The sequence below is a fragment of the Carassius auratus genome, chromosome 20 (genome assembly GCF_003368295.1).
Source record: "Carassius auratus strain Wakin chromosome 20, ASM336829v1, whole genome shotgun sequence".
NCBI classification, from domain to species: Eukaryota; Metazoa; Chordata; class Actinopteri; order Cypriniformes; family Cyprinidae; genus Carassius; species Carassius auratus.
The window spans coordinates 17,014,240-17,039,001 of NC_039262.1; the positions used below are offsets into that span (position 1 = coordinate 17,014,240).

General features: G+C 36.0%; 2 protein-coding genes across 2 annotated transcripts; one reads left to right on the forward strand and one right to left on the reverse strand.

Moving 5' to 3' along the window:
* Window positions 1–99: 99 nt before the first annotated feature.
* Window positions 100–1,704, forward strand: c1ql1 (complement C1q like 1; the record flags this gene model as incomplete). The annotated part of the gene is made up of 2 exons (XM_026195265.1): window positions 100–711; window positions 1,409–1,704. Coding segments are annotated over 2 exons (792 nt in total), but the record flags the coding sequence as incomplete, so codon positions are not given.
* A 2,145-nt stretch (window positions 1,705–3,849) lies between these two features.
* On the reverse strand, window positions 3,850–15,777 carry LOC113121061 (desmocollin-2-like). The gene is made up of 16 exons (XM_026291289.1): window positions 15,472–15,777; window positions 13,476–13,578; window positions 12,559–12,749; window positions 12,357–12,470; window positions 12,047–12,202; window positions 11,796–11,937; window positions 10,926–11,080; window positions 10,695–10,829; window positions 10,296–10,481; window positions 9,563–9,810; window positions 9,152–9,294; window positions 6,973–7,194; window positions 6,584–6,817; window positions 5,531–5,646; window positions 5,146–5,436; window positions 3,850–5,022 (listed from the first exon to the last, which is right to left on the reverse strand). The coding sequence occupies exons 1-16, from the start codon at window positions 15,553–15,555 to the stop codon at window positions 4,810–4,812; spliced, it is 2,733 nt and encodes a 910-aa protein (XP_026147074.1). The 5' UTR covers window positions 15,556–15,777; the 3' UTR covers window positions 3,850–4,809.
* Window positions 15,778–24,762: the final 8,985 nt, after the last annotated feature.

The following is a 24,762-nucleotide window of genomic DNA, read 5'->3' on the forward strand; positions in this document are numbered from 1 at the left end:
TCAGGGGTCTAATATTCTGACAGCATTGTTGCACAACAACAGTTTCGTAAGACTCATAGGGAAGCATAAGTTCATTTTAAAGAAGCATGATATTATTTTTTTGCTGATGCTTTAAAATGTCAGGTGACAAACAATTTCTCAACTTCATCACGTTACCAGCTAACTCAACCAATCACAGCCCAAAATCTGTGTGACTTCTTACCATGGGCTTTACATTTGAGTCCCTTCACCTCTCTGAACTGGTACTTCACCATGACCAAGCACTGGATAGCAGTTCTCCTCACACTTCTGTCTCTGACCAGGGCAGGCGTCTGCGAGACCCTCCCTGGCTCCTGCAGGATCGTGTGTGACCCCTCCTCAGATCGTTCTAAAGACCAGAGCAATGGCTTAGTCATCCCTCTCACCTCATCTGCAGCAGGACCTCCTGGTCCACCTGGACCTCCAGGTAAAGCAGGTCCTCCTGGCCCAGCCGGGCCCTCAGGTATAGGCTCGTCGACTAAGGGAGGTGTCGCGTTCAGTGCTGCGGTGCAGGACGCCTCCAGCAGGAATGATGTGATAAAGTTTAACGACGTGATTACTAATCTGGGAGGAGGTTATGACCCCTCGACCGGGACTTTCACCTGTAAGACAGCGGGAGTGTACTACTTCATCTTTAGCATTGTGAAGACCGGCCAAAACCTACGAGTGGACTTGATTCTTAATGACCAAACGGTGAGTTTACCTCAAAATGATGTTTTTTGCAAGGATTTTCAAACAAAAACATCTAAGTATGAGGAATTTTTCTTTTTGTTCTTTTTCTTGTTTTTTTTATTTTTTTACAAAAGCTTATGCAGATGTATTTATTTCTGAAAAAAAAAAAAAAAAAAAAAGCTAACTGGGATTAGTATAACTGTAATTAATCCCTTAATTTTTGACAAGAATATAAAAGGAAACATTATTTATTTATTTATTTATTTATTTATTTATTTATTTATTTATTTATTTATTTATGTGATTCTGGACCACAAAGCCAGCAAAAAAAAAAAAAAAAAGTTCCAGATTTTTTAATAGATGTATCTATTGTATCTATATATGATAACAATACATCCATCAACTGAAAGTTTATTTATTCAATAATTTTAAAAATAAACCTTTATAATTGGTTTGATGAAACCAGGTCAGAAATTGTTGGATTGAATATATTTAATTCAATTTTAAATTAATACATTAATTTGTAAGCCTTACAATTTCATAGATTTGATCAAGATAAATAAATAAATAAGATTTGATTAAAATAAATAAATAAACTACTGCTTTTTTGCTTTAATAAAACAGCTGCTACATAATAAAATATTAAGGACTCACATCTTTTGCAGCATTATACTTTAAGTCTGATAAATCTGCTCATTTCCACTGTCGTGTGTTGTAGATTGTGGCGAGTGCGGTGGCAGTGGATGTTCTTCATACAGACACCGCAAGCAACAATGTAGTCCTGCAGCTTAAAGCTGGAGATCGGCTGTTTATTCGGCTGAGCAACAGTGAACTAAGCAAGAGGGAGTCACAAAGCCGCTTCAGTATCTTTTCTGGTTACCTGCTCTACGAGATCTGATACCAACAGACAAAAATAATTTCTTTCTGCTTCAACCTCTTTCTGTTAGTTTAAAGAGGCCTCTTTGCATTCAGACTGTGGGCGTTTCCTTGAATAAAGAATTAATTCTCTGGCAATTTGCCTGCCTATGACTTTTCATTGATTATCAAATTAATTCTTCCATTTTCAAAGGCCGAGACCTTGGCGAGATACTTCACAGGGCACTGGCACAAATATTAGACTTGGACTTCAGGGAGATTGAGAATGACACAACAGACATATACACTCAGCAACAGCAGCTCAGTCACAGCGCTTTAACAGCCCTGTCTCACACAAAGCTAAGGGCTTCAGATCAGATTCACTGTAAGAGACTAGTGGGACCAAATCCAGCCCTGGATTATTGATTTCACTTAACCTACAGCAGGCAGGAAGTAATACACTTAATACTTTTACATCCTTTAACGGCTAAATAAAAATGAAGTGCAATGCACTACAGACAAATATAATTAAATCTAAGTTTTTTTTTTGTTCTCTAACTATTAAACTATCGGTCAAAAGTTTGAATGATAATTATATATATATATATTTTTTTTTTTATGTTTTTGAAAGAAGTCTTACACAAAGACAACAAAATCAGTAATATTGTGAAATAGTTCAAATAGTTCAACAGGTAAAATAAAAATGTTCTATATATTAATATACTTCAAAATGTTATTTATTCCTAGAATAAAAAGCTGAATTTTCAGCAGCCTTTACTGTGGTCTGCAGTGCCTCATGATCCTGATGCTGATTTGGCGCTCAAGAAACATTTCTGATTATCATCAATTATCATTTATAGCTGCCTAATAGCCTATTTTTAGATAATTAAAAAAAAAAAAGACTGGCAGTATACACGTGAAAACAAAATATATTTTCTTACACATGGTTAAAAATCAGCCTTATAACTTTATTATAAGATATTTATTTATTATATTACAGATATTCCTGTCACAGTGTCTGGTCTGTGTTTCCCTGGGTGTCCACTAGTGGTCTCACTTCCCCATAGTCAACCCACTGCAGGCACTTCATTTCCTACAAAGCCTGTGTCCCTTTCATCACGGTTAATTGCACATCTGTTAATTGCACTCAGATGTCTCGACTTTCAGCGTTTTCACCTGTCTATATAAACCGCTCTGTATCTATCTGAAGGTCCTGGACTTTTGGGGGTTCACCAGTTACCTTCACCATCAGAGTCAAAGGGATACACTGACCACACCCGTCTCTCCAGACACGATGGCCGCCAGCCCAGCTCCACTGCACAATATGGTCACCAGCCCAACGCCACAGCACTAGGTGGCCGCCAGCCCAGCTCCACAGCACAATTTAGTCGCCAGCCCGGCGCCACTGCACAAGATGGCTGCCGGGCCAGTGGCAACCACAGCACAAGGTGGCCGCCAGCCCGGCGCCACAGCACAAGGTGGCCGTCGGCACAGCGCCACTGCACAAGATGGCAGCCACAGGTGACCCTCCAAAGTCGAGTCAGGTCCCCGTGGACCCTCCAGAGTCTAGTCAGGTCAAGTCACCATTTACACTCATGAGTCAAGTACTACCACAGTTAGACCTCAGGAGTCAAGTCACCAGTGTTCTTCATGGGCAAGGTCAAGTCACCGTTTTTGTTTTTGGACTGCTTTTCTTGTTATTGACCTCTAGAGTGTTTTTGGTATTTTGATTTTGGATTACCCCATTGAAACACTGCAATTGGATCTCTCATTTCCTGTGTGCATTTGTTATAATTGCTTCCGGTTTATGGCTCATTTGGAAGCAGAGTTCACTAACTAATTCACTAACCCTCTGGGATCTGAGGGTGTTTTTGGGCCCTGGAGAGGGTTAACTGGAGACTTGTTCAGACCAGGTTAGTGTTGGGTAAGTCGGATGCCAGAGCTGTGAATGAAAACTCACCCAAGTGTACCATGTTCCCGTAGAGAAGTCATAAAACCAAGATAGACGTGTCCATTGTTAGCAACACCATAAAAGCACATAAAAAGTGTTATTTTGCACAGATAACGCCACAGGACCATGCAAGCCATACAAATTGATAGAACTGTGTGCATCACTCACTTTGAGACAACAACAACAACATGTGCTAATTTACAATGTATTTCTATTGTTTCTCCTCTGCTGATGCGATGAGCAGCCATACTGGATTCTGAAGTTGGGAGTTGTTGTGATTCCTTGGAGATTCTGAGTTGGAACTCCAGCTTAAGACGGCATTCCAGTTCATACAAACTCACAAAATGACAAAGTAGGGTCTGTAATCAATTTTATTCAAATATTTACAAAGAGCATCCCTTTAAGTGTAAAATCAGAACAATCCTCTAAACATCTATTTTGGTAATATTTACCAAAAATACAAAAAAAACCTAAACAAAAATGTGCTGTCAGACCAAAACTAATATCAAAACATATTTTTCCCCAAATTTACCTGTTCTTTCACCCTTTCACCTCTATCTTCATTTAAAGCATAAAGTGACTTACATACAAAATATTTGGTTTCTTTCAACTGAAATGAAAAATCCCTTCAGCAACTATACTGTTAAATGTTGTAAGAAAATAACACACAAACTCAGTAATACATCATGGCCTAAGGATGAGTTCAGTGTCCAGAGTTGATGTCGTGTGTAAGTGCTTTTGGAGCTGAAGAGCGCTCTAAATTCCACACGCCCCCCCAAAAAAAAATGTTTATGAGCACACTTCATCATGGTCTTGTAAATATAGACTCAGTTAATACTTCACACGGCTGAGAATTACAATCGATCGGGGAGGAAATAATGTCTCTTCTGTATACTTATATTGAAACTGTCCTTCCTCAGCTCTGTGAGGAAGAGGTTTGCAAAGCAAAGCAAAACAATCACAGAAAAGCTTATTTGCATCGTTCAAACACTTAAAAACTCAACTTACAAAAGTTAACAGACACAAACAAACGCAGGCACTTGATTAATCCATCAGAAAGGCACGTACTGCTAAAATAGTTTTCTAAATCAGCATTTCTGTCTCGTTTTTCCAGTAAAAATAGCTTAATATCCTCAAAATATCCTTGGTAAATTTACATAAGAAGCAAAACTGAGATGCTAAGACTCATTTTAGAGAATATGTATCATGGATCTTAAGGACATTTTGATATTTTAACTAGAACACGAGGCAAATATACTGATTAGGAACATGATTTTCTGCATTGAAGGCCTCTGGCAAACAGCCTTCAGCATTTAGTTTCCGGTTCGATTTGTGGTGTAGCAGACGTCCGCCAGTGGTCTGAATTTAGGGCTGAGAGTGTTCAAAAATTCCAACGATTCCTGTTCGCCCACGATGCTACAACATCCTACAGAGCCTGCAGGAGATCCCATCCCCTCATGCCCATAAGTCTTCAGCAGGTCATCCGCGTACCTCCCCTCCTCCTCGTCTCCGAAGTAAGCCAGTTTCTGTCAGAAAATAAGGTCGCAAGTTAGGTCACATGAAAATAACTTCAGTGAAGCTTGAATGTAAAACAGGGACAATGTGAAATATGAGTTTCCTGGGTCAATCAATGTATAAATTCAGCTTACCCTGTCCAAGTAGCGTCCGTTAGTTTTCCATGTGTCCAGAGCACTCGCATTGGTGAGTTTCTGCATCGTGGCATTGCCGTATAAGTTGTTATCATAGCGTCCAGATGAGTAGTACTTCTCTGTCCCAAACTCTTGAGTGGTGGTGTTGTACACGCCTCCTCCCTGGAAAAACGACTGCCCGTAGCGCCCTGAAGCTGTAGTCACGTTCTTACTTTCCATGAGGCCGCTCTGCAGTGACCCGTCCACTACATCTAGCCCTATCCCAGGAATTATCATCAAAGCACCTTCTTTCTAAAAAGAGAAAGACATTCCAGCCAAATATGGTCAACCTCTTCTTGTGGTTTCTCGGATTCATTTAAGCATTTAAAAGAGGTGTTTTACTAACCACTTCTTCACCAGGAGCCTCAGTGTTGGATTTCAGCAGCATTCCACCTGTTCCTGTGTCATCGTTGATGTAAAGCTTGTCTCTCTTAGTGCTGCATATGAAGATGAGCAACAGACCTGATACGGCAAGAAAAACAGAAGGCAAATTTATTGGTGTTTCTGATAATCATTTATGAGCGTAAAATGAGTCTGAGACTATAAAAGAATCTGAATTTTTCTTTTTTTCTTTTTTTTTTTAAACCTATCAGCTTTGAGAGGTTTTGACAAAATAAATACATAAAACAAATGCTGAATACTAAAGAAATTCTGAAATCATTAAAAATCCATTAGAAATTAATTAAAAATCAATTTAATCTTTCAAATTATTATGCTGATATATTTTTTAAATGTTAAAATAAAAACTGGTGTTCTCAGACTCTTGGACCTGTGTATACATACACTAGTTGACATTTGAAGTGGCTCAAAAGACAAGAACGCATTTTGGTTTGACGTTTTAGGACAACTTTTCTGATCCGCTTCAAATGTTGACTAATGTAGTTTATGGACCTTATTAAGCAAGGATGCATCAATCCGATCTAAAGTGACAGTAAATACATTCAAATTGTTGCAGCAATTCCATTTCAAATAAATGCTGTTCTTTGAACAAATCAAACTAATAATCTTTAAAAAAGTATTAATGTTTCCACAAAATTATTAAGCAGCACAACTCTTCAACTTTGATAATAATAAGAAATGTTCTTCATTATCAACATATTAGAATGATTTCTGCAGGATCATGTGACACTGAAGACGGGAGTAATGATGGTGAAAATTCAGCTTTGCCATCACAAAAATAAATAACATTTCAATATATATTAAACTATAAAAAATTACTTTAAATTGCAAATATTTCATAATATTAATATTATCAAATAAATGCATCCTTGGTGAGGACAATAGTTCTGTAATGATCATTTTAATGGTAGTGTGTCTATTGGCAAATATATGAATATGTAAACGTATGTAAATAAATGTATGCATTATATGGTGGTCATAGCCAGAAGTGGGCACTCACTTAAAAGTAGCAGCAGCAGGCCAGAGAGAACTAAGGCAAGGATTCCCAAACTGCCCAAAGAAGAAGAGGCGCTCCGAGCCCCACATGTTCCTCCGTTATCCTCCCTCTCACAAGTGCACACTCGCACATTCACAGTCTGCTCTTTCCCGAATCCCTGCAGATCCTTCACCAAGAGAGGAACGCTGTAGAGACCGTTGGGCATTGGCATAGTCTGTTCCAGCACCACAGAAGAATCTGCATCAGAGGAAAGACATGATGTCTGTGATCATACTGCAACACTTTCAGTTTATCAGCCTTTTATGGTTATTGTTAAATTGAGAAATTGTAAAATAAAATGTACACATTTTTGATAAATCCCCATCCGAAACATCCATACCCTCTATCCTTACCTGTAGTATCCTTCAATTTCCAGCTCCCATCATGATCTGCTCCAAGTTCGAAAATGAAGGGAATAGAGTAAGGTGGCCTGTCCAGGTCCATGGCTTCAACCAAAACAGAGCTCAGCGTATCACCCTTATTACACAAGATCGGATCTGGATTTGTAATCATAGGGATGTTGTCATTAACATCTTGTATCTTGATTATAACTGTCCCTGTTCCTGTCTTCTTACCTGAGGAAAGAGAGATTCAGTGAGCTTAATGTAACGTTAGAGAAACAAATTGCCAGAATACAACTTGCTTACAATGCACAATTTTACCAATAGTGATAAATTTATCTCAATTGCGACTTTCTTACAATTACGACTTCACATCTCACAATTGCAACTTTCTTATAACTGTGAAATTATATCTAATAATTGCAACTATATATATATATATATATATATATATATATATATATATATATATATATATATATATCAAAATCATGACTAAATAGCTCATAATTGCAACTTTATAACTCACAATGGCAACCCTTTCTTTCATAATTACAACAACTTTATCGCAATTGAGACTTTCTTGCATAATTTTGGTCTCATAATTGTGTCTATTAATCTCTTTATTGCAACTTTTTTTATAACTACAACTTCATGTCTCATAACTGTGACTATCATTCACAACTGCAACTAGATCTCATAATTGCGACTTAATATCTCACAATTGTTACTACTTATCTCATAACTGCAACTTTCTAACTAACAACTGTGACATATCATAATAGTTTCTACATCTCACAATTGCAATGCTGTCACAATTGTGACTACATACAGTATCTCATAATTGTGAATTTACAATTGCACAATTCTCACAATTTTGAATGCATCTCCATAGAGGAAACGGAGCATCTTGTGTGAGAGCAAATATAGTTAACCTAATTCTGATACATGTAATGATTATCCATTATGACATTTTTATATTTATGTACACAATAATAATCTTTTACATTTTAATGTTTTATTCTTTCAGTCATTTACTGTGTGTAAGCAAAGTGAACACGCGTTGTGGACCCATCCAGTTGTGCATTTTCTAATAATGCACCCTTTAAATATTGCACCATTGACTTTAAACTGTAGACCAGGTTTGAGGTGGTCTATGGAGCAGTCTATTTTCAGTTTCAGTGAGAAGTAAAACTAGCAAAAACACTTGTGCCACGTTGTGCTGGGTGTATGATAGGGCCCTATATCTCGGTTGCAACTTTCTTACAAATATAGCTTCAGATCTCATAAATGCGTCTTTTTATCTCTTAATTGAAACTCTCATAATTGCAACTTTGTCTATAATAATTCACTCAATTGCAATATTTCGAAATTGTGAATAAATATTTCATAACTGCAACTTTCTAACTCACAATTATGACTACATCTGATAATTTAATCTGTGTATGTAGTAACAATCGTGAGACATTTCACAAATGCTATTTTATATTTCATAGCTGCAACCTCAAAATTTTGACAGCTTTCTCACAATAACAACTTTCTAACAAGCTTCACACCTCATAAATCTGTCTTTTTATCTCGTAATTGCAGCTTCCTCATAACTGTGACTTTACAGTTTATTATAATTGCAACTACATCTCAAATGCATACTTCCTTTGTCTCAAAAACCTCCGTTCATGAAACAGGTTTTACATACATGCATACGTTTGTGATCAGTTTTTAAAAAGCTATGACCAACTTCACAGCAAGAACGCCCATTAGCAGTGAAAACATTGCAACCTTCTGATCTCCAAAGATAAAAAAAAGTGTTTAAAAGTTGCATAAGAGTTAAACAAGGACAAATGTACTCAGTACTTCCTGGAATGCCATTCAACAACATTCAGTCTTTAACTGAACATTTAGTGCCAGGTAGAACGTTGATCATCATCAAAAAGAAATGTTACATCACACCACAAAATCCTGACATTTTTGCAGAGGCCTGAAGCTGTTTCTAGTCTACCCAACCGCACCCAACCATTAACATTAACAGTAAGAGAAAACACACCCATTCATAGAACAATAGAGTACAGTGTCTACTCAGAAACACAACAATGTTTCAGTGTTGATGTGCTGAATGTCCACATTATTAAATTAAGATCTCAGATTTAATCTAATTATGGTGTTGAATGTGTGACATCAAGTCCAGACTCACTCTCATCCACAGCTCTGATGGTTATGTTGTACATATCATTCCGGACCAAAGGTGATTCTCGATCTAAAGTATTGGCTGTTTTCAGTTCTCCAGTGTTCTCCACCACAGTGATCCAGTTGCCTGGGTCAGTCATCTTATAGTACCTTACACATAAATAAAGTCAAAAAAGTGAGAAAGTGCATTCAAAATACAGTATAAAGGTATATATCATGTACAAGTACATTACCACAGTACACTAGATGCTATAAATAAATAAAAAATTACATAAGACATGCTCTTGCTTGTCTTCAAAAACAGCTAGTCAGAGCATGACAGAACAGAAGACCAAGGACCAACTGAATGTGTAAGGTGTTGCTTTAAAAATATTTTTTTAGTTAACCTCAAATAAGCCCACTTCATCAAAGAACATACTTTATTCCGTCACTGTTCTTCTTTTCTGGATCCAGAGCTTTATAGGTTCCAATGACAGTTCCGTTGGCCACATTCTCCTTGACTTTGAGAAATAGAGTGTCAGGGTTGAACTCTGGTCCTTCATCTACATCTCCCACACTGAGCTCGAGTGGCACAGACAGCCATTTATTCTCAGGACCAACCAGTGGAGCCTCATTACGAGCAGTTATTTCCAGCTTCACCAGTGGAGTTTTTTCATAATCCAAACCCTGAAAGAAAAGAATTGAAGGGGAATGAGAACACTAAGAATTCACGCAAGTGCATCTACATAAAACTTGCTTATTTAACCCAAAAGCACCAATACTATGTGTGAAGAGAAGTCAAAAGCTCCTCGAAGAGAAGAACCAGCCTGCCTGATGGATGTACTTTAAATAACAGGATGTGGTTGAACCGCACATGCTTATCGAACAGACGTTTTCACACACAGCTCTGAAATGGTGAGCTAACCCTGCAATGCCTCTATAAATAAAACCAACACAACCCTGTCAGAGAGTGAAGAGAGCTCTCAAGATAATGACTGTGACCCTCAGAGGAAGCTATCGCTGCTAAGAATGTACTAGCAAAGGGCAAATTCAGCGAAATTCCAACGAATTCTTCAAAGACATCTGGTTTCTATTTCTTGTCAAAAAGGTTATGCTTCCACAAAATAACTTCCTGTGCAGACTTTTATTTGAATGCATTTAAAACCATTCACCTTTATCACATACAGAAGCCCCTCGTTGGTTTTGGGGTCTGTCTCCATCCTGAAGTTCCCACTTTCATTTCCTTTTGTGACCTCAAACAGGGCCTTCCAGTTGGGGGTGTTCACCAAGTCCTTATCTTCCACCGGTATCCTGGTAACTAGCACATTTTCTTGGTTCTCTTGAACGCTGGCCTTGTACTGTTTACCAAAAAAAAAAAAAAAAATCCAATAAATAAATCAAAAATAAAGTTCCAATACCACAATTTCCAACATAAAGCCTTTCACTTATAGATGTTTGTTAATTATGTTAATATCTCAAGATGAAAGCTATACAATTCTATTTATCTCCTGACTGGTTTAGAAGGTTATTTGTTTTGTTTTATTGCTGGATTGACAATAAAAGGGCCCTACCAACTTCTCTTTAAAGGTAGGAGGGTTGTCATTAACATCTGTGAGAGTAATCACAAATGTTCCTCTGCTGAAGTGCCCACTAGGAGCACCGCCCATATCTCTGATCTCTATCTCAACGTAGACTTTGTCCTGGGTCTGAGAAAAATAAATAAATAAACATTTGAATTATTGGCAGACTGTATCATCTGAACAGACAGGCTTTGTAGAGACAACACCAAACCAGAAAAATACCTCTCTGTCTAAGGTGTTAGTTTTAGAAGTTATTACTCCGGTAAAAGAATCGATGGAGAACATGTCAGTAGCGTTGTGCAGCGTAAACTTGATCAAGGTGTGGGGGGTGTTTGGCTCATCTTTATCTGTGGCATTCACTTTTCCTATTACAGTACCTGAAAGACAAAATGCAAATATAATTTAATACACTACAAAATACATTTATATGTTTAGCAAACACTTTTATCCAAAGCAACTTACAGTGCATTCAAGCTACGCATTTTTTTTTGTTTTTGTTTTTACCAGTATGTGCATTTCCTGAGAACTTAACCCATGACCTTTTGCACTGCTAACACAAAGCTATATATATAAAAGAAATTACACAGTATGCAGATAACTAATTTTAAGTTAATTTAAAGTTTTAAAAAATATATGCTATATTATTAAATAACATACATGAATATAATTTATAATATAAAATTATAATTTATAATTAATTAATAATAATAAAGGTAAATATAAATGCATTTATAAATAAATGTAAATCTAATATTTTATAAACAATACTACAATAACAATAACAATATATATATTTTCTCATTACTGTAATATAACATATTTTTACTTCAGTAAAAAAATATGGTTGTACAACAGATTTTTCCTAATAAAAATCTACATAAATTAAAGGTTGTAAAACAAATGTTACCATGATGGACAAATAAAATATGCATAATAATTTTATTGCATAACAGTATTAAGAATATAAGAAGAATTATCTTTTTGATAATTATAGTAATGTGAGTTGTTATGAAAATAATATGCACATTTTGGTGTGATATATGGCCTGAACTTGATACTTGAAAATGCATCTTTTGTCCTTCTCTTTCATACCTGCCCTGCACCGCTCTTCTACAGTGAAGAATCGACCTCCTATGAACTCAGGGGCATTATCGTTCTGATCCTGCACTATCACAGTGATGGGCAGATATTCATCTGTTTCCCTGCCACTCATGTCAAACACACGAGCGATAAACTACAACAGGAGAAAGAGACATATTTAGTTGTACTGATGCTATAACCATATTCCAGACCATCAGCTCATGCACTGTTTTCTGTATAAGGCCTCAAATATTCAGACTCACATTGAATTGTGGGTACTGCTCACGGTCGACGGTCCTGGTCACCTTCAGCAAGCCAGTGTTCCTGTTTAAGGTGAAAAGGCCTACAGGATCTGTAGTAACACCCTGCCCACTGATTACATAATACACTGTGTAATTTACTGAAGAATCAGATGCAATCTGAGAAAAGATGAACACAGCAATGTGTCAGCGAGCATAAGAAAACAGGAAATATAACAAAAGGTCAAACTGAGTTCATGGAATGGAGGAGGAAACAGGAAGGGAGTAAAGGAATGACTAAAGTAATGATATAGCTAATGTTTCTCGGTCTCACCGTCTCCAGATCCTTTGGGAATGGAGGCTTGTCATTCTCAACTAAATTGAAAGGCAACGGTCTCCATCTTCTCTTAGTGCGCTTGAGAGCCACACTGCTAGACTTCTGAGATGCCTGAAGCCAGAACATATAGAGAAGCATTTGTCACGCTGCTGACCAGATCAAACGGTTTATAGTTAAGACTTACAGGCTGTAGTTTTACCTCATCTTTACAGGACAAGATTATGTCCACCCTCCAATCCATTCCATTCTCATCCTGCACCAGTACAGAAAACTGCTTTGTCGTAATCTCCAAACCATGAACTGTGATAATGGCTCCATCTGTATTCACAGTGAAGTCAGGGTCACTGGAAGTATAGGCCACAGGTTTGGCCGCACAGCCTTTGAGACTCACTGTGAAAAAACACAACAATGTCCGGTAATTATTCCACAACTAAGCCTCGCGCCTTTCCAAAATCAAAAGCAGTTTGAATACATTGCTTGTTTTTTCACATCACTAAAGTTTTCAAGCTTAAAAAGAATGCAAAAGTGCCATTAAAGTATCAGCAGTATCAGAAATTACTATCAATATAAAACAATAAAAATCTGAAAAAGAACATTAAATTCCTACAATCTTGTGTGGTAATGGAAACTCACACATACACTCACACTCTTAAAGACTCTCTCTCTCTCTCTCTCTCTCTCACACACACACACACACACACACACACAACCACTAATAGCAGGCCAAGAAAATATGAGGACTGAGTGAATGTACACACAATTTCCACTCATTTACTAGCTCCAGTAGACCTGAACATCCTGTGTTATCATTATTCACTAATAATCTTCACATTCATTTGACTTATATGATATTGTTATGCTGCTTTTGTGTTTATTCATTCCGTAGAAGCTAAAACAAAATTGCACAGCTTTGGAACAACATGAGAGTGAATAAATGATGATGGGATGTAAAATATTTGGTAGAACAGATTTTTTTCTTTAATTATCTTTATGTAAACGTCATGTTATGTAGCCTAATTACCAACATCAAATGAAGGAAAAGCTTAGTCTGCATAAAAGGTCATTTCATGTCATGACATGCGGTATGAAAAGGCTTAGTGAAACCACAAATCTTACATCCATCCTTGGTTTCAGGGATGACATAACCAGCGGGCAGCCTCTTAGGAACCTGAGCAAGCACAGGCCTCAACTCACAAGACGCAGCGCTTTGAAACAGCACCTGAGGGAGGAATTGAAAGCGAGTGAAAGGGAGAATCAATGGAGCATTGCATTTCCCCATTGTGACCGAGCAAAACGTGAGTAATGTAGTTTGAAACAACATATGACTTCAGATGTTAATCCTAACAATTCAGCTGAGGATTGGGGCTGTGTGATAATCAGATTCATGTTAATTGTATGAAATTAATATATTTAATAAAATATGACTATTTAATCCTTTTTGTTGTAATATAGGTTACTTTAATGGGGGTGTTTGACTTGCAAAAAACATTATTAATCAGTATCTTATTTGCTTGTTTTAGACAGCAAAAACCTCATCACATAATCTCTTGATTGTTACTTTCAGTTCTAAACAGCTACAAGAAAGCATTAAACCAGTGCCTCTTTTTGTGTGCGGCAAACAAACGACGGTGAAACGAAACAATGACTCGCATACCTCAAGAACAACATAGGAAACTGTGGCTAATAACAATATAATAAGAACCTAGCTAGACAAAATCAGGAAATGTTAACCACAAGCCAAGACATAAAGCAGATTTCAAGTACTCTACATATGATATTCTGTCTCATTATATTGTGTAATGTTATGGGTTTCGGTTATACAATCATTTCAGCTCTTCTTATCTCCGAACTAGACTAATCTGCCCAGTAGAACCTGTAGAACTAAAGACTTGAAAATAATATGTGAAAACATGTTTTTCTATAGTTTAATTCTTTAAGGTTTATTGTAATTTTGGCTTTATGCGTCTTTTACAGACACCAACATTGGAGTCAATAAACATACGGCAATGAAACATGAGTATACAACAGTGTATGAACCTGAACAATATCAGGAAATCGCAAAGTTTAAAACTTACATGCAGGTTCTAACAAGTCCATCAATAAAAAAAAAGAAAATCTGAATAACTGACCCACCCAGTGATAGCAACTTTCTTTTTAGTCAACATTAGTGATCAGTGAATGAAGACATTTACAATAGCCCTATGGTTTCTTTAAAACAAATCAATTAAAAAAGATTTTATAACTGATTTACTTGGTCAGCTGCTTAGTTTCGCCCTTGATGACACTAAGCAAGCATAGCAACACAATCGTTAGATGGAAAACAAAACAAAACAGTCAATAAGGCTATTCAAATGCAGATGGACTAAATAATTAGTGAGAACTTCATTATTCTAAACAGTTAATCTTCAAGTAGCTTCATCCCTTTGAAATCCACAACACACAATTAACCAATTAAATAATTTCCAAATAGTTTGGAAAAAGGTAATTTAATATTATCACTGGGGAAAACAAATGAACCATGGTAAACATAGATTCCACCAAATTACCATAGTAAAGTAGCTATTGACTAACCAAAACTGTCATGACAGAATAAGGCATTAAAATGACAGAAATATATATTAATTAATTTATTTCATTCATTCAATTCACCAGCCCTATTTATTTTTCTTTAAAAACGAAAAGAAAAAGAAATGAGAAGGCTATAGTAGTGTATTGAGCTGTATTCAGTTAGCCTAAAATTCATTGACGTTTATGCCAACATAAAAGCAAGTACTTCTCTTATAATCAAAAAAAAAAACAAAAAAAAAAAAACTGATTCTGATTCATGTTGATTTAAAGGTGTTTAGATATTATTATTATTATTAGTAGTAGTAGTAGTAGTAGTAGTAGTAGTAGTATTAATGGGGGTGGGACATAATATCGATTAATAAAATGTTATTCACAATACATGCTCATAACTCAGATTTTGTATGTTTTATAACAACTAACTATCAATTTGACCGAAACCATGGTTACCAAGATTCAGGTAGGCCTATGATAAACGTATATTAAATGATCTAAAATAAAATGACAAGAAGGAACAAAAAAAATGACAACCGTAACTTTAACTTACCAAAGTAAGCAGGCAGAGAGCGAACAGTGCGCGTTCAAACATCCTGCTGTGTGTGTGATGAATTTCTCTGGACTCCACTAACATTACACTGCATGTAACAGACACAAGTGCTCAGATAAAGTCCTCTGGGTTCGGTGTGGCTCTCATGCGATTGAAGTCTTTAACATGGGTGTGGCAGCCCCAGCCTCTCACTTTCTATACCAATAGGACTGAATGTTTAGTCTTGAGTACACTAAACATACTTAACTATGCTTTGTCCCTGACTTCCTTAGCTTGGGAAGCTCTGAAAGGCTTAGACTCCACCTCAGACTGCCCCCTGAAACTCCCTCTGACTTTGTGTGTGTGTGAGAGAGAGAGAGATAAGAGAGAGAGGGGGAGTTGGGTTTATACTTTAACAGAACAGACTTTTACCCGTTATACCATCTGACTTTTCAGACATGATTAATGCATGCCAAAATTAATCTTCATCTGTTTGGGTGGAGTGTAGGAGGTACTGGTGATTATACAGACAGTCATCACATTTACACATTTAGCAAAGGAAAGAAACTTTTTTACAATTTTTGGGTTTAATCACCCGTTAAGCCCAATTTAAAAAAAAAAAAAAAAACCCTAGCTTGAAACCACTCACATGTGCACGCCTTTTCACGTGGGATGATTTATTCGTTTTGAATTGATACCTGGTCAAGAGTGTGGCTTTGTATTTAACCGCTTGATAACTTTGGTGCATTAGGCCTTAAAAGTGAAAATATGCGAACTGTTGACCAAAAGTTCAGCAGAATGCAGTTTTGCTGTGAGGAATTGGAAGGGAATGGGTGTTAAACAAAAATATAGAGGAATGAACAGGATGTGCTTCGACCAAAACACTTAAACTGATAAGAGAATGACTCAGACTGATTTATTCAAACAACACAAGAAAAGGGTTCAAATTTCTAGAAAAGTGTTCAAAATTTGACAATATTAAGCCCTTTAAATGTGGTAAAAAATTATTATTATTATTATTATTATTTTACATTAAAGCTTCAGATCTAATGTTTTTGTTGTGCAAACTATAAGATAAATAGGATAAATTATTTGATCATAAAATTGTCTTTTCATGAAAAAGTCAATTTCATCATTTCTTACTGACTCTATTCATTTTAGGCCCTATTTTCTACCTTTTTATGTAAAGCACAAAATGTTATTTGAACATATTTTTAAAGTATGCAACTTTATTTGCTTAACTCATTTCGGGCCACATAGCAGACAGCGTCAGCTTCTAAACTAGTCTTCCTTTTTTGCAGAAAGACTGATAAGAGAGACAGATAAAGGGGATTAGTGGCAAACAATGGACAAAGTCAGGTATTGTTTTTAACAGAAAAGTTGCATTTCTTTTCTTCTGGAGGTCATTTGTCAGGTTTTGAGACCCGTCTATGTCTTGATGTAGTAGTTTAGAGCACAACAGCCCAGAGATGAGAATGTTGCAATATGATGTGTTTGTGTGCAGGGGAGGTGGAGGATGGGCTGGGTTGGGTGGAAAGGAATTTGGCAGAGCCCCGTCAGTGAGTGTTCAGTGAACTATTGTGCACAGCCTGCTGAACTGTTATACATTTACAACCTTTATTTTACTAAAGCACAAATAGATGTCTGTTAAAGAAGTGCTACAACATCCACGATCAACAAAGAAGAGAAACCGTTGACATCTTGTAGTTAGGCAAATAGTTTAACGATATTAGAACTAGTTAGTGGATAATTGGCCTATATAGGGACATTTAGGTCTGAATCACTAAAAACAGCACATTCCTTAATCATCTTCAAAGGCATTTAATTAAAAGAACAGCTCATTGTCATTAAATAGGTGGAATTGTGTTTATTATCAAATGATAAATGTTAATTACTTGTAATGCCTGACTAATGTAAAACACTGAAATCAGAGCAACGGAGGCCATATAAAGTACATCAAGCCAGTCAACAGAAATTGCAGAAATTATGTTGTATCGCCATGGCAATGACTCAAATAGCAAAGGTGGATGGTTTCCACCTGGTTCACCCACCCTGGAGCTTGAATAGCTATGTTTATCGTGACACCTGTGCCGAGGAGCACCCAGGCCCCAGGTGAACAGCATGTGCACATTTCCAGTCCCCACCCACTGATGATATTTTACACTTTTCTTAAAAGTAGTGCTTCACTCAAGCTAAAAAACTGCACAAGTTCTTCTCAGCTGAGATATGTACACTTCCAGAAGAAAGGTACAAAAAATGTCACTGGGGTGGTACCTTTTCAAACCTTTGTACCTAAAGGGTCCATATTTGTACTGAAAGTGTGCATATTAGTACTGAAAAGTGTACAAAGTGTACCACCCTAGTGACAACTTTTGTACCTTGATTTAGCATACATTTAATTTTTGCTCAACATAGCAGAACGATTTTCAACAGCATATATATTTGCATTGATTATTTTAAGATAGGAATAGTTTTTCATCAGGTTTCCCATTTAAAATTGAGTAATAATCATTTTTATGTTTTTATTATTATTATTATTATTATTTATTTATTTATTTCACTTTGTGTATTGTAATTGTAAATAATCTTTTTGGTGTGGTGACTGTGTTATGAAAAAACTCCCCTTTCATAAGAAATAAAAATCCTGATCTTCTTGATGTGATGATGAGCATTGATTGTTGGGTAATGCTGAAGCCCTGAAGCTTCTCCTGATTCTGGGTGTGAGCACCTGCTACCCCTCCCAACACCAGACTGACAGATGAAAATCTGTCATTATAGCTGAATCATGAGAAAATCAGTGTGTGAAACAAGGTGAGGCAAAATCAGAATCTGAGAATTGGCTTGATATCAATGTATGAGTCATAATTTGAATTGAATTGGCTTTGCTCAGCATACTGAAAAAAAAAAAAAAAAAATTGTATTGTATTTTTGTAACATAATTACATAATTAAATTTACCGAATAATCTGTTGAACTGCAGAATATTTTAACTTTAATATTTCTCTAATATTTATATTCTTGAACTATTTAAATACAGTCTCCAATCTTTAAGAGAGATTTGATTTTGCCATACAGGACCACAAAATTTAAAACACATTGTTTTCAAATCACTTAATAAAATCAAATATACAGGTCCTTCTAAAATAATTAGCATATTGTGATAAAAGTTCATTATTTTCCATAATGTAATGATAAAAATTAAACTTTCATATATTTTAGATTCATTGCACACCAACTGAAATATTTCAGGTCTTTTATTGTTTTAATACTGATGATTTTAGCATATAGCTCATGAAAACCCAAAATTCCTATCTCAAAAAATTAGCATATCATGAAAAGGTTCTCTAAACGAGCTATTAACCTAATCATCTGAATCAACTAATTAACTCTAAACACCTGCAAAAGATTCCTGAGGCTTTTAAAAACTCCCAGCCTGGTTCATTACTCAAAACCGCAATCATGGGTAAGACTGCCGACCTGACTGCTGTCCAGAAGGCCATCATTGACACCCTCAAGCGAGAGGGTAAGACACAGAAAGAAATTTCTGAACGAATAGGCTGTTCCCAGAGTGCTGTATCAAGGCACCCTTAGTGGGAAGTCTGTTGGAAGTAAAAAGTGTGGCAAGAAATGCTGCACAACGAGAAGAGGTGACCGGACCCTGAGGAAGATTGTGGAGAAGGACCGATTCCAGACCTTGGGGGACCTGCGGAAGCAGTGGACTGAGTCTGGAGTAGAAACATCCAGAGCCACCGTGCACAGGCGTGTGCAGGAAATGGGCTACAGAGAAGCAGCACTGGACTGTTGCTCAGTGGTCCAAAGTACTTTTTTTCGGATGAAAGCAAATTTTGCATGTCATTCGGAAATCAAGGTGCCAGAGTCTGGAGGAAGACTGGGGAGAAGGAAATGCCAAAATGCCTGAAGTCCAGTGTCAAGTACCCATAGTCAGTGATGGTCTGGGGTGCCATGTCAGCTGCTGGTGTTGGTCCACTGTGTTTTATCAAGAGCAGGGTCAATGCAGCAAGCTATCAGGAGATTTTGGAGCACTTCATGCTTCCATCTGCTGAAAAGCTTTATGGAGATGAAGATTTTGTTTTTCAGCACGACCTGGCACCTGCTCACAGTGCCAAAACCACTGGTAAATGGTTTACTGACCATGGTATCACTGTGCTCAATTGGCCTGCCAACTCTCCTGACCTGAACCCCATAGAGAATCTGTGGGATATTGGGAAGAGAACGTTGAGAGACGCAAGACCCAACACTCTGGATGAGCTAAAGGCCGCTATCGAAGCATCCTGGGCCTCCATAACACCTCAGCAGTGCCACAGGCTGATTGCCTCCGTGCCACGCCGCATTGAAGCAGTCATTTGTGCAAAAGGATTCCCGACCAAGTATTGAGTGCATAACTGATCATAATTATTTGAAGGTTGACTTTTTTGTATTAAAAACACTTTTCTTTTATTGGTCGGATGAAATATGCAAATTTTTTTGAAATTCTGGGTTTTCATGAGCTTTATGCCAAAATCATCACTATTAAAACAATAAAAGACCTGAAATATTTCAATTTTATGATGATAAAAAATGGAAGATCATTTATTAAATCTAATAATAGATAAAAAAATAATAATAATAATAATAAAAAAATAGTTCAACAGTTTCTGGATGCCCCATATGATGAGCTGTTTCTGTGTAATTTAAGTAGAAAAAAAAATTACCATCAATTATGTATTATTAAAATCTACAGTACACGTTAAAGCAGTTATATGAATTTCATCCCATTTTCATTCTACTCTGTTAAATTCACTGAGTCAGTTTGCTGCCTCAATTCAAATCATACTTCAGTTCTGAATGGTGCGAAATCCCAGTATAAAAGAAAAAGATAAGAGAGAGAGAGAGAGTGATACTGAGATAGTGAGAGAAAGAGATACCAGTCACTAAATCAAGTGTGAGATGGGATGGTATAACTACTGACAGTGACGGTCCAGCTGCTATTGATACACACTGACAGCAAATGTCCCAGATGCATCCACACCTCAAGCACAAACCACACTTTCCCTCTCAAACAGATTTATTTTCAGATAGCTTACAAACATACTTATGTGACACATCTTGTTTAGGATAATACATTCTGCCTGCATGAGCGCTGATGCATGCATGTAATTCAACACGACAGATCACTTTGCGCTTGGTCTGTTCGCTTTCAGAGTGAAGGTGTGTGACCCACTCTCTCTCATTTCCTTTCCCTCATTTTGGAACCTCAAAGTAAACTCTAAAATGAAACTAATGTAAACAATCAAGTATGTGTGAAACATTGTAACAGTATGTACAAAAAATGTATCGCAACAAGATATTTTCTACATTTTTTTAAATATGACATTTTTAGTGCATTTCAAATGTAATTTGGGGACACTGGAAGTTGTCATGAAAGCGTCATTTGTACTCTGGGTGTGCCGTATTTTTACTGACGTGTGACAGATAGGTACATCTGATGACAGTCAGACAGTGAGTCAGAGGTTTCACCCCCACTGGCCTCTCATGGCATTCAATCCATGTCAAAACAAGCTCTCGGATTCTATCTCTGTGCGTCAATACAGTCGAATACAATTTTTTTTTACGAATTTTCAGTAAATTACAAAAAAAAAAAAAAAAAAAAAAAAAACGTATAACTAATTATTTCATTAAGTGATATAATGTAAATATACCAATATGTTTAAACCAAAATCTGCCTTTTGCTCTAGTTTTCAAAGTTTTGAATCAAATTAATTAAAATTTATAATTTTAATTATCTTATTTATGACACAATAATTTTATCAGAGGTCGCAGAAACGACATTTACACTTGTATGACATCTATATTGTAAAAAAAAAAAAAAAAAAAAAAAAAAAATATATATATATATATATATAATTGTAATAATATTTCACAGTATTACTGTATTTTCAATCAAATAAATACATCCTTAATGAGCATAAGAGCCGTCTTTCTAAAACAAAAAAAAAATCTTACCAGTCCCCAAAATTTAAAAGGTAAACATTAACTTAACACTAGCTGTTATTGTTATTAATGTAATTATTGTTATGTTACTGTATATAAGTGATAACAAAATTATTTAAAATAAAAATAATTATTATTTTATGTGTGGAATGTCCTTTATTTGTTACTATAACAGTTATTTTATTCAATTATAAATTTTAATTTAAAAAAAATAAAAATAAAAAAAATAATCATTTACCATAAATGTGGATATATGTTCTTGTTTAGTGTGTTTAGATGTGAATTTTAAATTAAATGCCAAACAATTTATAATGTGCTGAGGGCCCCCATGCAGGCACTTCAAACAAACAAAGCTGGGCTAATATGCTATACTAACAGAAACCATGTTGGATCAAAAAATATAAGTGTAGATTTACTCGTTATAGCCTTTAGTGAATAGAAATAGCAAAAGGATGGCTTAAGTTTTAGCTCCGCATGACCGAGTGCTGGGAATCACTGTTTATTTGAGACTCTAGACACGCCTCCCGTTTCTCAGGCTTTATCGTTGAGCTAAGGTTTCACTCCCAGCCGTTGTCATGGAGCTGTTTTCTTTTTTCTTTCGAAACAGAGGGAATGAGAAAGAAGCTTAAAGAAAGAATGCCCTCATACAAAGAGAAGAGAGAGGGAGGAAGAGAAAGACAAATGGAGATTGTGGCGAATGAGAACTGTAACATTACAAACAGAGTGGAAGTGACAGAGCGAGACAGAGAGAAAGACACTGATTATGGGGTGAAAAGAGAGCAGAGTTGTATAGGAATGTCAGTGAAATGCAAGGGTGTGTCAAAAGCCAAGCGATCTTCATAAACTCAGGCACACATCCACAGTCTGCACTGAGCTATCATTCATACACACACACACACACACACAGGTCCATCTCAGTAAATTAGAATGTCATGGAAAAGTTCATTTATTTCAGTAATTCAACTCAAATTGTGAAACTTGTGTATTAAATAAATTAAATGCACACAGACTGAAGTTTAAGTATTTGGTTATTTTAATTGTGATGATTTTGGCTCACATTTAACAAAATGTGTCTCATCAAACAAGAATATGGTGACATGGTGACCAATCAGCTAATCAACTCAGAACACCTGCAAAGGTTTCCTGAGCCTTCAAAATGGTCTCTCAGGTTGGTTCACTAGACTACACAATCATGGGGAAGACTGCTGATCTAACAGTTGCAGATGAGCATAAGATCACTGTGAAAGAAACCTGTGCTTCCATACCACCTCAGCAGTGCCTCAAACTGATCACCTCCGTGCCACACTGAACTGAGGCAGTAATTAAAAGGAAATTTAAAGCAAAAGGAGCCCTTACCAAGTATTGAGTTCATGTACAGTAAATTAACATACTTTCCACTTTCCAGAAGGCCAACAAATCACTAAAAACGTTTATTTATTTATTGTTATTGGTCTTCTGAAGTATTCTAATTTGTTGAGATTGTGAATTGGTGGCTTTTTGTTAAATGTGAGCCAAAATCATCACAATTAAAAGAACCAAAGACTTAAACTACTTCAGCCTGTGTGCATTGAATTTATTTAATACAAGAGTTTCACAATTTGAGTTGAATTACTGAAATAAATGAACTTTTCCATGACATTCTAAGATATTGAGATGCACCTGCACATTGCAGACATTTTAGAATTGCGTGACAAACATGAATTTTTTACTTTTTTCTTGCAATTCTAGTTTTTTAATAAAAAGGAATTATTTTAACTGAAAAAGACATTTTCTCACAATTGTGAATTTATATTTTGCAATAGAGACATTTCTTCTCAGATTTGTGAGTTTACATTTCACAATAATATCCTGTATCTTGCAGTTCTTAGGTTATATTTCAGAATTGTGAGAGAGAGAAAAAAAAGAATGTGAGATACAAACTCACAACTGTGAGGAAACAAGTGCACCACGTGTGTTCAGTTTCTTTAACCTAAGAAGAAGACTGAAATATTTCATGCTTCACCCTCTTCTCAGAATAAGCAAACTGGTAGAGATTCAGTGGAAATGAAAATCCACAACCCAACCTAACATAAAATAACCCAACCCAGCCTTTACAAAAGTGTGCGTAATACCTTGTCTCACTATACACACCCCTAAGTTTAGCACCACACTTAATCTTAACCTGTACTCTAAATCTCACCAGAGCCCTAAGGTCTACACCAAAACTAACCAGGGTTATTATAGTAAAAAAAAAAAAAAAAAAAATCTAGAAAAGTGATAATAACTTTCAGTGATACATAACAAAACACTGAAACTAACCTGGTACTGTTACTGTATCTTAAATATTTGGCAAACATACATAAGGAGGGGTGTGAAAGAAGTGTGCCTCCACAACTGCTAATTAAATATGAGCACATGGATATACCATCTCAGCTAGGTCTGCATCCGGTGGTTTGCCATGTGAGTGCTGAAAACCTGGGTGTTGCTTGTACAACCCTTTCCTTAAACACACCCAGCTTAAGCCAGCCAGACCCTCCCAGTCTCTCTCACTGATTTCACCATGAATCATACAATCACTGTGCACAGGTGATAAGTGTGTGCATGCAGTGTCTACAGATACAAACCCGTGACTGTTTACCATCCAAACTCAAGGGAGTTTCCAGCACGACTGGTTTTCTGTACTCTCCATTCTCGTTCTCCGTCCAAGAATACCAGCAGATAAAATTGTAACGCACGCTCTACAAAAATGTCCAAACATTCGTAAAAGAAGATAAAAACTGTGTATAAGGATCAAGACTTTTTCTAAGAATATATCTTGAATTTAATTTATTCTCTTACACTATTGGCAAAGTGCTGTTTTAAGTTTAAACCTCACTAAATGTAGCGTAAAACAAATACAAAATACAAAAAACAAAATAAGATATACATTTACTTAAAATAAGTCTTGTTATCTTGTACATAAGTAAATGTCTTATTTTAAGAACTTGAAAGAAGTTTTAAGTAAAACAAAAATTATTATAGCACATTTTATAAGAATAATATATATTTTTAAATAACTTTAACATTTCTTATTTAAATATGATTTAATATACTTATAAATACAGTTTGTTATTGCCGTTTCTTTCTTCTTCTTCTTCTTCTTCTATTTTTTTTTTTTTTTTTTTTTTGGCGAGAGAAATATTATTTCACAATGCCAGGGAGAAAAATGAAAATAATTCTAAATGCATTTTCTTTTTAAAAAGCCTCAGTACCTCACATAATTGGGCTTCTCGTGTAAATGTATCTTGTTTTAAGAATCTTAAGATAATTTTATTGAAAAACAAATAAAACATTTTATATTTTA